This window comes from Solanum lycopersicum, chromosome 7 (genome assembly GCF_036512215.1).
Source record: "Solanum lycopersicum chromosome 7, SLM_r2.1".
NCBI classification, from domain to species: Eukaryota; Viridiplantae; Streptophyta; class Magnoliopsida; order Solanales; family Solanaceae; genus Solanum; species Solanum lycopersicum.
In genome coordinates, this window is record NC_090806.1 from 57,211,549 (window position 1) to 57,228,986 (window position 17,438).

Sequence of the window (17,438 nt, forward strand, 5' to 3'; positions counted from 1 at the left end):
GATGGAAGAATATTGCACGCAGTGGCGGAGCTAGCTTGGAGAAGCTAAAACAAGTTTTTTTGTTATACTATCCAAATAGTGTTGGAACAAGATGTTTGGTTATGTAGAAGCTGTTGAAATCTTAAATTCCCTTGACATGAGAAAAATTCTAGCAAGGGACAAAGAGGGTTAAAAAATCGCTTTAGCTCACATGTTCTAATTAACTTTATTGAATCGGGTTGTATTAAATCCTGGTCTAGCCACTGATTCCGTGGGTATTCTCTCTTTTATTCAATGAGATGTATGCTTGCATGCCTTCCTTACATTCTTTCCTCCAGAAGTAGTTTTTCTTTTACTGCAGAATTGGTGATAGAAATATCTGTGGTGATCCCTTGTGTCTTTATGGAATTTATGGTGGAACGTTGTTTTGAATAGACAGACTATTTGTTGTGTGCTACATTTCCTATTAGAATTTGAAATACTATGCAAGTGTGATGCTTGTAGTTAAAGAACTATGCAGAACTATTATTGCTAGGTGGACATGGTACTTTTGGCATGTGCAGATTGATTGAGAAATTGAAAACACATCTTGCAGGTTTGAACGATAGAAATAATGAAGGTTCTGGTTCTCGTCATACGTAGGTGGTGCAGATTGTGTTTGAGGTACCTAATATCAAGGATATGGAAAGAGAAATACTGAAAATTTTATACTTACTACTTCATGATTATTGGATTCAGAGAACTATTACTGTCATCGGGTTCACATACTCTCCTAGGAATTTCAACACTTGGCTCATTGATGAGTTGAAATCGTTTCTAACAGAACTAACAGTGGCTGCAAGTTGTCTTATGGACCTATTGTCTTTGGCTAGAATGATGTATATACATGGAGGGAAAAATTTAAATGTGTATGTATAATAAGATTAAACTCATCATTAGTTGCACTCATATGGAATTGTATGGGGAAGACTGCTAGTCAAGAACACTCACATCCAAAAGACGAAGATAGTAGAGATGAGGATGCGCAGATAGATGTGTGACATACGAGGAGTCAAGGAGAGATATAATTAAGAATGAAGTTATACAGGACAAGGTGAGTGACTTCTGTGGTGGACAAGATGAGCATGAGAAAGCGAGACTGAGATGGTACCAACCTGTGAAGAGAAGGTGCACAAGTGCACTAATAAGGAGGGTGAGAGGTTGGCTATAGCAGGTTTTAGGAGAGGTGGAGAGAGGCTGAAGAATAACTAAGGTGGATATGATTGGACAAAACATAATATTTTTTCAGCTTACTGAAGATATGAAGGAAGTAGTTATGATCCTAGAGAGGAAGGTTGGAAGGTCAAGAATTAGGGTAGAAGGGAAGCAGATAGCTAAGTGTTGTCATACTTTTCGTAGGAAAGGCCGGGGCTAGTCTACTCTACTCATCTTCTCCTTATTTAGTAGCGTTTGTTAGTATTCATGTAGTATATTATTCTTTAATTTTTATCACTCTTTGTTGCTTCTTTCGCTTTGTTCATCTTTTTATACAGAGCGGTATGAACCTGGACAATCTGTGGTGTATGTGAAACTTCCTAGAGCGGTATGAACCTGGACAACCTGTGGTGTATGTGAAACTTCCTAGAAGTCTCGCTATCTTAGAAATAAAATCCGACTATGATACTATTTAATTGGTGAGTGTTTAAGTCGTGGAAATATATTGGAGTGTTTTGTATGTCACTTTGTTGCTGAACCAATTTTGGTCCCACTTCCATTGGAATATGGGGAAAGTGTAGTAGGTGATGGAGCATCACAAAACATTGGGCCTAATACATCTTTTGATGTTGAATTAGAACTAACACTTTAGGCCCAAGAAAATGCCTCAAAGCCTGTCCCTACCCCTGCCCCTGCACATGTCCATGCTCCTGCACATGCTAATCTAAATACATCTTCTCCTGTACATTTTTTCACTGCTCCAAATATTCCTCCTGCTCATCTAACTTCAACCCTAATACATCCTTCTACTAATACAACATTTGACCCTGTCCATTCTTTCTCCGATCCAATTTTTGATCATAGTCATTCTTTTAATGCCAAGATTCAGATAGAGAATCATTACATGGAGGAAATTTAATGGGAGTGACGATGAGCTAAGAAGTTTTAAGGAGGAAAATAGTAAAAAAAAAAAGAGAACGAAAAGAGGAGAAAAAGCTCAATTGTATCCTGATCATATCAAGTTAGGAACAGGAAAAAAAGGGTTAGATGCTGGGTATAATGAATCTACATGTGGTTTAGAAGGAAAGTTAGCTGATGAAGAGCCTTATTTAAGACTGGGCAACAGAATGGGACGTATCGGTACCATTTCGATATCGTACCGGTTCGTCCCGTTTTGATTGCACACGGAATGGGACGGGACATTCTGAACCGGTACATGGAACGAAACAGAATCGTAATACACCGGTATCGGTTTATACCGATTCATTCCAGTTTCGGTCCGATTTAATTAATATATGTTGATTAATTTATAATTTATAATTTATATTTTATATAAATTATATTTAATTAATATTTATACTACCCACAACCCACTTACCCAGTACCCGCCCCTACTACCCCTAGTACCCCTACAGCACTCCCCTACCTTCCCTAGCAGCTTTAATTAAAATTTGTCACCTCCCCTCTGCCCCAAGCAGCTTTTAATAAAGTTGTGTCCTACTCCCTCTCGAGTCCCATTTCCCATCGACCTATCCTCTTTTCCAATAGGCCAACAACCATTTATGAAACGGTCAAAATTCAAACGGCTATATTTTTTATTTTACAATTCACAAACGATTTCTAAAAACTATATATACATACATAAGTTTGAGAATATATATTTCCATTCAAATTTCTAAGTTTTAACGATTACAGATTATCTTTCTCAAAATTTCGGACTTTCAATATTCAAGTTCTAAATTCTTAATATCATTTGGTGATTTGGTCATTTGGTGTATTTTGAAAGAGGATTCTTCTTAAGATTTCAAGTTTCGACATCAATATTTTAATTTTCATTATAATTGTTTATTCTTACACAAACATTTGGTAACTTCGTTCCACTCTCTAATCTTATACTTATTTTTTGTATTTATTATTTGTAATTTGTAATTTATTTTTATTATATTATTCGTTTTTGTTAAGTTCCGTATTTTATAATTTATAATTTTATATCATGGATTCTTCTAAAAAAAGTGGAAGTAAAAAAGGTCTAGTAGAATCAATAAAAAATTTAGTTAAAAATACTAATAAAGGTGCTAGTTCTTCTAAATCTAAAAATCCTCTGGTTAGAATGAATACGGATGAATTTACCCATGTGAATGAATCTAGTTTTTTCCGTCCCTGTCTAATAAATATTAATTCGGATACTCCTATAATTCCCTATGAACTCTATGAAAGACATTTTGGTATTAATCAAGAAAATGAAGAAGTGGAAATTGATGAACAAATAAATTTAGATGAAGAAGTAGATTTAGATGATACACAGACTCGTCCCGATCTCAATAGTACAGGCACTGAAGTTCCACCTCTGGTTGGAACTACTCGTTCCCCCTATTATTCCAACTAGAGGTAAGACCAAGGTACAACTTTCTTTAAAATCCCCCTATTATTCCAACTAGAGGTAAGATCAAGGTACAACGTTCTTTAAAATCACATGTGTGGAAATTCTGTTATTTGAATGAAGAAAAAACTTTTAGTATATGTAATATTTGTAAACAACATTTTAAATATACATCTGGTGGGAGTGGAGGTTCAACGGGGGACTAAAAAATCATTTGGTTAACAAGCATAGTAAAGAGTGATTTGCATGTATGTCTTCTCTAGAAGTTGGTGAAAATTCTAGTGTTGAAGCATCGGCTAGAGGATCAAATATGGTTCAACGTGAATTAAATACTTTGAACGCAAGTGGTCCTCTTACACATCGAACCTATAACAAAGATCGTGATCATAAATACTTTGCTAAAATGGTTATTTTTTGTGGTTTACCTTTTAGTTTTGAAGAACATCCGGGTTTTATTGCATATATTCGTGAAACATAAAATCCTAGTTTTAAAGGTTTATCAAGAAACATGGTAAAAAGAGATATTTTTAAATTTCAAGAAAGACATTGTCAATATTTACGTGCCTATTTTGAACTAATGGATTGTAGAGTTGCTATTACTACTGATATGGGACATATTCCTAATGGTTTTGATTATTTAACTGTTATTGCGCATTGGATTGGTTATAATTGAAATTTACAAAAAAAAATTATTGGTTATAAAATTTGTCAAAAGAAAAAAATGAAATGTATATTGCTATTACCGTGTTGAAAATTTTAGATTTTTTTGGTCTTTCCGATAAAGTCATTAGTATTACTTTAGATAATGCTTTTGCTAATTTAAATGCTATTAATATGTTAGAACCTAGACTTTGTCCGATTAGTAAATATGTTTTTCATGTTAGATGTGCTACGCGTATATTAAATTTGGTAGTTAGAGACGGTGTGAAATTATTTGAAAATAGTTGTGATAAAATTGATAATGCTTGTTTTTATATTTTTTATATGAATAGTAGTGGTAGAATTAATCAATTTAAAGAACTTTGTAATGCATTTAAACTTCCGTTTAGAAAAGTTCTGAAGCATGTAAAAACTAGATGGAATTCCTTTTATGATATGCTTGAAGTTGCTTATGCATATAAGTAACCTATTACTACGCTATTTAATAATCATAATGCTTATCCTGAATCAAAACTTAATAATAGTGACTGGGATGAAGTAAATGAACTTAGAATATTTTTGAAATCATTTTATGATGTTAATAAAAAATTTCTAGAATAATTATCCTACTATTTCTGAAATTTTAATACACATATGTGAAATTTTATCTATCTTTTCTGAATATAAAACATATACTTTATTTACCTCTGCTATTGAAGTTATGATTACAAAATTTAAGAAATACTTTTTTCCTATCCCTCAAATTTATTTAACTGCAATTCTTTTCAACCCCGAATATAAAGAATATGGTGCAAAAGCTTTAATTGAATGCATTTATCAGAATTTAGATATTCAACCTGAAGAAGAACCTGATTTGGTAACATGTTAAAATAATATAAATTTTTTTGCTAAAGAAATGTATGATAAATATTCTTCCTTAGATAATGTTGAAACTCCTCAAACGTCTATGCCTCAAGTAGGTGCTCATGGAGGAATGAAACATAAACTTGGTCTTGACTCTTCTAATAAATGTGAATTTGTTAAGTATCTTGAACAGTATTCGATGATATTACAAACGATGAAGGTATACCACAACTATTGAACTGGTGAAGGACTCGTGGAACTCAATTTCCAAAACTTAGTAGGATGGTAAAAGATGTGCTTGCAATTCAAGGATCATCAGTAGCTTCGGAGGCAGCTTTCAGCGCGGCAAGATTTCAAATTGGAGACTACAGATATTCGTTAGCAGTAGACAGATTGGAGATATCAGTGTTATTTAGAGATTAGATAAATGTTGAGCGGAGAAATCAAGGACTTCCAAAGTTAGATAGTCAATTTGAACTTTTCATAAATTCCGCTATTAGATATGGTAGTGATGATGGCATCGAACTTCAAGATCGTCAACGAGCTTTACCAAGACCAGAAGTTGATTACAATCAATCTATAGCTGAGTTAGAAAGAGGATTTTACGGAACTATACAACTATTAGTATTACATTCGAGACTTAGTTGAAATAGAACCCTTCCTAGAAGGTGGCTGCGTAAACTATGTACTCTACTAATAGTTGTAAATTGAAATTGTAATTTGTTACAAATTTAATTGATTTATATTACAAGATACAAGTTATAAATTTAAATTATAAATTATGAATATTAATAAAATAATAAATAATAACTTATAAAGTATAAACTTCAAAAGATTACAAGACACAAGTCTTATATATTATAAATATTAATGAATAATAAGTAATAACTTATATAACTTCAGAAGATTATAATAAAAAAGTTATAAATATAATTTATAAATTATAAATATTAATGAATAATAAGTAATAACTTATAAAGTATAAACTTCAAAAGATATAAATCTTGAAAATTTTATTAGACTTAACTTGCAAACTTAATAAGTAAAAAATTTTTAAAAAATATTTTTAAAATAAACTTAAGAAAAAAATATACATTATAAATTTAAAAACTATTAATTTAAACTTAGAAAAATAAAAAAATATTCATATTTTCGTAATCCAAAATCATTTTTGAAATAACTAGATGTGTCATCCCGTTTATCCCGTCTCGTTCCATTCTGGTCCGTTCTGTTCCATTCCAGTTCATTCCGATTCCCTCCTGATATATAGTGGGACGTAATGGAACCGAGTATCCGTCTCGATAATTCTGATCCGGTTCATCCCAGTACCGATCAATGAATCGGTCAACACGTCCTATTTCGGTCCAGTACCGGTTCGTTCTGATCTGTTGCCCACTCTTAGACTTATTATTCCTTAGATGAAGGTGCTAATTTTGAAACATATCCAGATGCTTTTAGTGATGATGTAGGGGAGGAGGTTCTACAAAGAGAGAGAGTTAAGCCAAAAGGAGAAAAAAGGTGAATAGAGTTGTATTTGATGCATCTTCATAGAAAATAGTTTGGGAATTGAGTCTTGTATTTGAAAGTGTTAATGAATTTAGATCTGTTGTTACCAAATATGATGGTGTTGAACATGTTAAAATTGAAATGCATATTAATGAACCAACAAGGGTAAGGGTTAGGTGTACAATTGGTTGTCCTTAAGTTTTATTTGCTAGCTTTGATTCTAGGACAAACAGTTTTGTTGTAAAGCCATACAATCCAGTTCACAAATGTGATCCTACTAATAGGAACAAACTTTTTAATAGCAAGTTCTTATCTAGTCACTATAGTGAAAGGATAAAGGAACAACCTGACATTAGAATCTTTGAGCTTCAAGGGCTTATTAAGAAAGAATTGGATTTATATGTTGGAAGAACAGTGTGTAGGAGAGCAAAAAAAAATGTATTACAAGAGCTAATGAGTGAGCATGTTCTGGAGTTTGGGAGGATTTTGGACTACAAAGATGAGTTGCTAAGAACTAATCCAGGAGTACATGTGTATTCAAGCTTCATGAGGAAACATTTGAAAATGATAGAAAAATATTTCAAGGCTTCTACATATGTTTTGATGCAATGAAGAAGTCTTTCTTGGCTGAGTGTAGGAAGTGAATTGATTTGGATGGTTGTTTTCTAAAGGGAATATCTAGAGGTCAATTATTGGTTGTTGTTTGTAAGAATAGGAACAATCAATACTGTCACTGGCTTGGGTGGTAGTTGAAGTCGAAAATAAGTTTACTTGGGCTTACTTTGTCAAACTTATAAAGGAAGATCTTCAGTCAGGAGATGGTATAGACATCACAGTCATATCAGATATGCAAAAGGTTAGAACATTTCTTTATTTTTTAATTTATTTCATGTCTTTATTTATGAATGTCCTAGTTTCTTAGTTTCATAACTTGAATTTTCTTATATAGGGCGTTGAAATTGTCATACTTGATCATTTGCCAAATGTTGAGCATAGAATGTGTGCTAGACACATTCTTGCTAATTAGTCACAGAGATGAAGAGGTATTGAGAGAAAGAAATGTTTCTGGAGGTGTGCAAAGTCTACTTTTGAGGCTGAGTTAAAAGATAACATTAACTACATGAAAAAGTTGGGTAATAACATAGTTGATCACTTGTTGTATTATAATTCCGAAAGATGAAGCAAGCTTTACTTCAGTTTTACCTAAAAATGTGATGTTGTAGACAATAACATGGCTGAATGTTTCAACCCATGGATATTAGCAGCAAGGAATAAGACTATAATTACAATGCTTGAAGAAATTAGAGTGATAATAATGAAAAGTATAGGGCGGATGAGAGAGTTTTGCAATACTTGGATCTATGACATTTCTCCAATGGCAATGAAGGTTCTACAAGAAAACACAGCTAAGCCTATGAAATGCGGCATTGAATGGAATTCAGATGCAGGGTATGAGGTACTTCATGGACAATACAAACATGTTGCAGATATTCAAAGGCAAACAGTAGTTGTCGAGCTTGGATGTTGAAAGGCATACCATGTCCTCATGCAATAGTTGTTCTTCACCATAGAAAATTAGACCCACTCAATTACATTTCTCATTGGTATAACAAAGAAACATACATGAATACATACAACTACTTCATTCAGCTAGTTATGAATCTAAAAATTTGGCCAGAATCACAAAACATCTATGTCATACCACCTCGTGATAGAAAGATTCTTGAAAGACCTGGCAAGAAAAGAAAGAAAGAGCAAGGTGAAACCATTAAAACTAAAAAATTATCCAAAAGAGGAATTGAAATGTCATGCAGCACTTGTCATAACAAAGGTCACAACAAAAGAAAGTGTTCTCTTGGTGCACCTGCTTCTGGTTCAAGTGCACCTGCTTCTGATTTAAGACCTGTTGCTGGACCAACTCTTGCACCTGCTGCTAGTTCAAGTTCAAGACCTCCCACTGGCCCTGCTGCTGGACCAAGTTCAAGACCTCCTTCAGGCCCTATTGCTGCACCAACATCAACTCAGATTGCTGGCCCAAGAGCAATACTTGATGTTGCACCAGAGCAACACCTAATGTTCCAACTGGAAGAGGGAGTGGTAGACCAAGATGTTCAATAGAAAAGGTGATATAGTTTTCTTTATTTACTTTATTTACATGTTTTAAATAAGTTGTTTTACTGAATATTTTGTTGTATTTTTAGGATTGTTTTACTAGCAGAAGAAGAATGGTTGGAATGGGTGTACTACACACACAAGGTGGTGCTACTATTATTAATGTAAGTTTTTTCTATTTTTACACTTAAATATCATAGCCTTATTATTTTTATTTAATCAAAAATTAAGATTATCTATATTTATTTGAACGGCTTGGAATGCCTAGTGAAAGATTTAGAAATGTGAAGTCTTCAGCAGTTGTCACTAGAGATCTTGGGCATATACCAACATGTGGTGTGAAATGGAAGGGTAAACAAGCTTTGACCTCAAGCCAACTTGAACAGGTGAGGAGAATTAAACAAATGGAGACTAGGTCTAAGGCTGCATATTTGAGCCAAGAGAGCGCTAATGCTGTCTAACTACTTTTGGTAGATTTTTGTTGGTAATGCAATGTTCATATTATGTTTTGTTGGTTGATAGACAATGCAATCCACTTTAGGGATCCCATCTACTTTCTCTATTTAGTTCCCTTATATTTAAGAAAATGAATTTACAGTTGTGACTGCATTTTATTTTGTGGTGTTTAGTTATGTAATTATTTTGGCAACTATTTTGATTAATGATTATGCACTTATGGATCACTGTTCATTTAGCAATATTGGTTCTCTTTTAGTTGATTTATGTGTATATGTAGACACTAAATGTATAGAATATAGGGAATCCCAAGATACAAAACCAAATAAGATAAGAGAAGCCTTGCAAATTCTTCACTACACAAATGCAAACGAATGCAACTTCATTGCACAAGCGAATTCAACTAACATCATTTCATTACACAAAAAAACTTACAAGTTCAACACAATATTGCAAATTTTTTGTACAAGAAAAGATTATGGCAATCTCCTTGAATCTACTTTTCCGTTCAGAAACAATACTCTTTGAAATACTGAACTTACACCTAAAATACAAACACAAAACAAAGGAATCCAAAGTTGTTTCTCGCTTTTCTTGGACTTGGCCAATTTGTTTTTTCATTTTTTTCAACTGCTTTCATTTTCTTCAAATCATCATCGAAATTGTCCATTTCTGAATCTATCTTGTTCATATCTAATCTACTTTCCATTGATTTAGTTGACTTAATAGGCTTGTTGACTTCCTTAGTAGAAGTTTCAACTTTTTCAAAAGATTCAACAATATGTTCAAGCTCAGCAATTCTTCCCAACAACTTGGGAATCACAAATTTGGATCTTGGATCAATATAATCATCCTTCCACAACCAAAAATCGCATGATGTAGCATTCTTAAAAAAACAAAATGAATCAGTTTGTGGCTCTTGAAACAACAAAACGGATCATTTTACTCTTAAAAAAAATTAACTTACCCCATAGTAAGGACAACCCCAATATCTTCTATCGGGATTTCTTTGGGTCCAAGAGGTTAGTAAAGGCAAAACAAATCCATGTTTGCATCACACCTCTTCCAATTCATAATCTTCCTCTTGCAAACAGAGCGTACTCAAAAATTTTCGAGCCATTGTGGCGCCTTAATAAAAATTACAACGAATGAAACAACTAAAATAGATAGAAACAAATCAAAACGAAAAAGAGAGGAATGAATCAAAATGAAAAAGAGATGAATAAATAATAGTGAAAAAGAGTTGCATTTGATTTAAAAGAAGGAATTTTGAGTTATGTTTAAATTCAATTTGGGGTTCAGATTTTTGGGTAAAAAATTAGGATTCTTCTTTATTAAAAGGGAATGAGAATATAACCGTTGGGTTGGATTTTTTTAATTTAATAAATAAAAATGACTTTATTAGCATGTTTGACGCGCTCAACTATGTGGGGCGAAATGCACCCTGATTTGGGTGACGAAAGGGAAAATTAAATATATTTTATGTACTGTAGATGTGTAATAGATCGCTCCATTAGTTAAAGCGTGTAAGTGAGTTTTGGATACAAGTTCAGGGAACAAGTCTTTTGCTGAAGTATCATACAAGGTATGATTTATGAAAGGAAGCATAATAAAACTTGATCAATGGACTAAAAACCTATACCCCTAAAAGAGAAACCTCCAAGAAATCAAACAAACCCTGAAATACAACAAATAGATGAATTCACAACTTCTCTTGATTTTCTATCAGATAAAGAAGGAATTTTTCATTCCCAATAAGTGCATATGGGGTTTTCTTGACTATCCAGAGGAAAAAAGAAAAAGGGAAAGAAAGATGAATCGGAGAAAGATACAAGCATATTTTGCCAACAAAAGATATTCTCATGTACAAGCATTTCTAACGCCAAAATGGCAACAGCATGCCCATCGATTACTGCTAATCTAAATTAGCATTTCTGCCGATAGACACAAATTATAATTTTTATTTTGTGAACCACCACACCTATAAGATCATATTAGTCACTGCAAACTATATTCAGCCTGTGAAGACCCTCTTCATAAAACCTTGTACAGAGCCTCCCATTCCTGCACCAACTGCTTCAGCCAAACGTTGTGCCTGCAAAATTGTTCATAGATTATCCTCAGGAAGTCAGAACCAATACTCTGAAATCCTAGTCCAATTCATTTCAGGGGGTCTACATACAATAACATTAGAAGCAAAATACCTCTTGAGCAGTCTTCTTCAGATCAAATGCATCTTTTGTTCGTGCATCCAAGAATGCCCATGTATCACGAAAATCTGTCAACAGAAACATAAACAATAAATCCCACAAATAGAAGACAGACTTTTCTGAACACAAATTATTGGTGAAAGTGGGAAGTGTTCCAATATAGGTTGCTCACAAAGGGGACTTTTGTATGGTATATTAGCTGCCCAACTAATTATCAGAGGGTTGGTTGGTTGGAGGCATTTAGGTTTCAACAATGGCTCTAAATCGAAGAGTAAAAGGAGAAGATTTGCCCATGGAGGATATTACTTCAGGATCAGAAGTCGCTGCAAGTAACTTGGAAATGATGATAGGCAAAGTTGTCTTCATGAAGCTTAGATTCTTAGAAAGCACCAAATTCAAATGAAATCCATATCCTTTGGGATATCTGTTATGAGGTGTGGTCCCTTTCCAAAATCATTAGTATTTACATCCTTTCACCAAAAGATCCCTAATCCAACAGATAATTTCTCGCAGAGGACCCCCTCCAAAGTAATTTCTATTGAAAAATATGCAACACGTAATACATAGCTAGTGAGAGCAAAGTCGTCACAACAATGTACCATAAGAGGAACTCATACCAGATACTCCTTCCGGAGCAAGTGTCATTTATTGTTTTATTTTGATTGTCACAAGTGTCTTCTTTCTACTTGAAAGTATTCAGAGAGTTGGAAAGGCGACATAATGGATCTGAATATTACATTTTTTATTTTTAGGATTGCATATCCTAAAATTTTGTACATTACAGTGTATTGTTGATGCTTCATACGGTGTTTATTACATATAATATCTCATCTACTTTATACGACGAATCAGAACTTCACCACTTAAGTACACCAAGCTTTTGTTTGCAGCAGGGTTCAAATCCGTCACATGTGCCTAACCCACACATCACGTGCTGCGGCGGGAGATCGTGTTTTCTAACAAGGGCACATGTCATGTTCTTCACTTGACACAATACAAGAGTTGGGGAAGTACATGTTGGGTCCATAATTGCATTTGAAATTTTAGGATTGGGTTGATAAAATACTGTACGTTAAAATCTATTAGTGGATGCCTTATACGAAATTTATAGCATATATTATCTTAAATACTTTATGCCAGCAGTATCATGGGATGACCCAAAAAGTTGGTCATTCATTTAGGATTAAGTGCGTAGATTTCATATATTCCCACAGGTACAACACTGTTATTGCAAAATATGTCCTCTACTGGCAACTTCAGTTTAATGAACTAAGGCACCAGCAAGAGTGCATCTTTTGCGGAATTATTATCCCGAGAATTACTTCTGTTTTCATGCCTCCTACAAAAAATATGCTTTCTTCTGTAATTTAAAGAGTGACTCGGCGAAACAAGGAATATGAACAATTTCTAATAACCTGAGAGGCTTCCTTCCAATCCTATGACTTCCATGACAACAAAGCAGTAGGAAGCAGGAAGAACTGTTGATAGTGGGGCATGTTAGGATTATAAAGGAGTTCGATTGTTGATTAAATGTTAAAATTTTAATAAGACTTATACCATAATATTATAAGGATCGCACGAGAAGAACAAGCATAGGACAGAAAACACAGCAGTTACAATGGCACACCTGGAGAGCTATCTGTCAACATGTATAGTTCTGTCGTGGAGTATATTCCACCTAGAACAGTGCGCTTCACATACCAATCAATTTCGTTGGCATCATCACCAACAGCATGCCATATCTCATCAACCAGCATTGCACGCTGCTTGAAGCTTGTTGGAACATTCAAGGGTTGAGCCTACAATCAGTAGTTGTTATCTGACACACTTCTGCTCATTATACAGGCCCACCACACAAGAAAGGAGCCTTAAAAGATGTAAACTTTAAGGAGATAAGTACCTGTATACTGAGAGCTTGTGGCCATTTTGATATGTAAGGGGTTTGCATTTCCAAGCGAATTCGTACAAGCTTTGCTATCCGCTCACTAGGTATTAAGTTATTCAGATCGTTCCTTGATTCAATGATATCAATGAGTCTTTCCAGACACTCGTCCATAAAATACTGAGAAAAAAAGATGTTCAATATAAAAGATCAACAGAGGATTTACTTATTGATTTGCCGAAAAAAGAAAGAAAATACAAGCATTAACTAGATCAGCTAAACTATAAATAATAAACATGTAAGAAGCCAGTATAAGTCTGAAAGCAATGTTGTATATAATTCAAGAAAAGACGAAGCTTGACAGCTGAATGAGCATTAAGAGCCTTGCCAATGGTAATTAATGTGCATTAAAACAAAGTCAGAGACCAAAACATCTAGCTTTTTAGGCCTTCTCGCAAATGCTAAACAAATCAGCAATATCTTAGGATTTGGCTCGTTATTTGGTATGGTCATCAAAGAGAGCACATAATTGTTAGAATAGGAGTAAGTATTTCTTACTTAGAATAGGAATAGTAAGAAGAATAGGAATAGGAATCCTAGTCGGAAAAGGGTTCCAATGTAGTGTCTATAAATAGGGTCTTAATGTAACAATGTATATACACAATTGAATAATATTCTTGCCATATATATCTCACATGGTATAAGAGCATTGGTGAGCACTTCAAGTCATCGGTGTCAAATTTCGGTGACGACGGTGGACTGATTTGTGTCATCGTTTATTTTGAAGGTGTTGTGCAAAAGACAACACTGTCACGAGGCTCGGGAAGCTCAGACGACCCCCAGCCAGACCCACCGGAAAATAACCCCCACGCGCAGATCGAAGGTGAAAATTTTCCGGCAAGATTTGTTCACGCACGCGGCACGTGAGTGCTGCTCCTGTCAATTTTTTTTCGAGCAATTTTCTTCCGTTGGGTCGCCCAGTATTTCCGACCAGAACATGGACAGTTTTCTCTAGATCCGATCACCGGAATTAGGGTTCCGGTGATTTTCAGGCAGTTTTCGGCAAGTTTCCAGCGATATCAGAACTTTTAGGCTACTATAGGTAGATTCCGGCAGTTTCCAACAAGTTTCTTACTCTCTTCAAGCCAAATTTCAAAAAAATGTCTTCCGGGTGTGATGTTTTTGGCTCCAAAAATACAGGGATTGGAAGTTCAAGCCCTACAATCACTTCATAACCATTAATCTGAAGTTCAAACTATTTAGCTTGGGCTTCTTCAGTTGAGTTGTGGTGCAAGGGTCAAGGTGTTCAAGATCACTTAACAAACAATGCTTGTATTGTAGATGAAAAGACAAAGTCTAATGACCATGGTGCAAAAGCCGAAGCACAATGGGAGAAAGTGGATGCCCAATTATGTAGTCTCCTTTGGCGCTCTGTTGATTCTAAGTTGATGCCCTTGTTTCGCCAATTCCAGACATGTTATTTAGTTTGGGAAAAGGCACGTGCTTTATACACTAACGACATATCTCGATACTATGATGTGATATCTCGGATGACCAACTTAAAGAAACAAGAATCCGATATGTTTACTTACTTCGGACAAGTACAGGCAGTCATGGAGGAATTTGAAACATTGATGCGTATCACGACAATCGTGGAAAAGCAACAAGAACAAAGGCAGACATTGTTTCTAATTCTTACACTTGTTGGACTTCCTACAGACCATAGCTCTGTATGTGACCAGATTCTAGCCAATCCTACAGTTCCCTCAATTGATGAATTCTTCTGTCGTCTATTTCGTCTTGCTACACCTCCCAGTCACAAAGAAGTTTCATCACTCATTGTTGACTCCTCTATTCTCGCATCTCAAACCACAGAAAAGCGTACATACCAGTCTATGGAGAATCGGCGAGGAAGAGGGCGTTTTGGAAAACCTCGATCCAAGTGTAGTCATTTGAATGGCTACATAAACTATATACTTATAACTTATAAGGTGTCAAGGATATATCATTAATAATCCTTTTACTTTACCAAAATCATTAAAAATCCTTTTATTAAGGAAACACAACTATTACGTTGTTGACTTTGCATATTACCTCAATGGAGTTCCTTTGAGTTATACTCGTACCAGACAAATTAAGTGCAGATAGATAAATAGGAAAACCAAAATAAAAGATAAACAAAACTGAGAGGCAGATAATCTTATATCAACATTTTTAGCAAAACCAAATATGTTGGAGCCCTATAATGCCCACAAAGTCCAGTCACATTAAAAAATCCAGAACTATGAGTAAATGTAGGTGAACCCTCATTTACCTCCACTAGTGCAGCTTCTTTCCGAGGAAATGATCCAACAATGGAAGGTGACACTCCGACATCCCTTGCACCTGCAATCATGGCGGTTTCAGTCCATCCTAGCCGAATCTGCAAACAAGTTACCCAGCACCAATTACAAGCCTGATATATATATGAAGGGATAGAAAATATGTGTTTGTATGTCAGAATATGTTCTTAGGAAAGAATTTTCCTTGACGAAATCCTTTCAGTGTTTGGTTGCCCTAATTGTGAAAAATGTTATCTCCAATGAATATATTTTCACCAAAAGGGAGCAATGACTTCCTTCACTTGTTGGGAAGTCGATTCCCTTTACAAATACTCTTCTTTACCATACACTTGGCAGTCACCGGCTTCATACCCAATTAAACAGAGGAAAACCATCAAGAAAATGATTTCTCAGAGTAAAAATATCTTTTCTAAAAATAATATAGGAAAGCATCTTCCTCCATACCCACATACCAAAGTAAAACTTTCCTTTGGGTATGTATATAAGATGAACCTTATATTACAAGGCATTATCTTCCTCTCATCAGGAAAGCTCTATTAACTTTCAAAGGAACTACTTTTTCATAATTTATCTTTTTATCTTTTCCAATTGGATTACTGAATGTACTTGTCAGAAACTACTTCTACGCCAAAGAGGTTTGGCAATAGAATCACAATGCATAAAGGTCCCAATCCCATTTCTTCGGGGAGAAAGACAGCAGCAGGTTCAACAAATTCGAAGGTCAAGTAATCAATTTATGCAGCCAATTTCACCAAGTCAACAAATAAATTCAATTAAAAACACATAAGACACAACACATTAATCTACACATATAAATCCAAAATTTCATATCTGCACAAGAAACGAAAGAGAAAGTAAATGTAACAAACCACATGAGAAAGAGAGGCACTGAGTACAAGGGCCTCTTCGTCCTTGTAATGCGCTTTAGGCCGCTTTGTTCTCGAGCTAGATTTTGCATCAGTATCCTGAAAACGTGTCCTTTCTTCTTCCTTCCAAGATGATGATGCGGTAGAGTCGGTCGGATTAGAGCTAGGAAGAATAGGGTTAACCGGAATAGGGTTCTGATCAGGAATATTTCCGGTGGCAGCTGAAGTCATGAATCGAGTGGGGTAGTCTGCTGCTAGGGTTCGAATGCATGATACTGCATCCTGGCGTCGCCGGTAAAACGCCGGTAGTAACCTCTTTGCCGCCGATCGATACATTGTCAACGATTTGTTCGCAACTATTTTGGAGCTTCAATAGAGAGAGTGTAGTATGAATATCAGGAAAAGGCTCCACGTAGAGATACGGCAGTGTAGAAACTTGTCAAATGTACAAGCCATTGAATTGTTAAAAGCAAAATCTTAAACTTAATTAAAAATTAGACAAATTATGTAAAATTTCAGCTTATAAATTTAAATTCTAAAGCTCAATTTTCAAAATTTATAAATACGGGTCATGTTAACCCTTTTTGTTTATTCAATACTTCTGTATTTTGTCAATAATTTAAGGGCTTTCCTTTTGTGTTATTTTAAATTCAAGATTTTCAACATAAATTAATATTTATATCTGTTCACAAGTAGAATCGCAAACTTTATATATATAGGAATGAAGATTGGATAAGTGATAAAGAAGATGAATAGCGACTTAATGGTGTAGGAAAACTAATATATAAATGACTTTTAGCGAAAAAAATAATAAAAATAAAAATGAATAAGGTAATAATTGAAACCATAGGAGAATTTCAGTTGTATTCAATGTGAACTCTAAACAGTTGTTATAAATGTTTTGGAGATATTTTGGTGTGAATGAATTAGTAAAACTTATTCGTATTGAGTGTCTATATTAATTCAATACATGCATGTCATGTGTTTATATTTATAATTCATTTTATT

General features: G+C 34.5%; 1 protein-coding gene across 1 annotated transcript; it reads right to left on the minus strand.

The window, feature by feature from the left end:
- Window positions 1-10,827: 10,827 nt before the first annotated feature.
- Window positions 10,828-17,187, minus strand: LOC101248498 (uncharacterized). The gene is made up of 6 exons (XM_004243650.5): window positions 16,434-17,187; window positions 15,537-15,644; window positions 13,241-13,402; window positions 12,968-13,139; window positions 11,335-11,408; window positions 10,828-11,225 (listed from the first exon to the last, which is right to left on the minus strand). The coding sequence occupies exons 1-6, from the start codon at window positions 16,764-16,766 to the stop codon at window positions 11,145-11,147; spliced, it is 930 nt and encodes a 309-aa protein (XP_004243698.1). The 5' UTR covers window positions 16,767-17,187; the 3' UTR covers window positions 10,828-11,144.
- Between the last annotated feature and the right edge of the window lie 251 nt (window positions 17,188-17,438).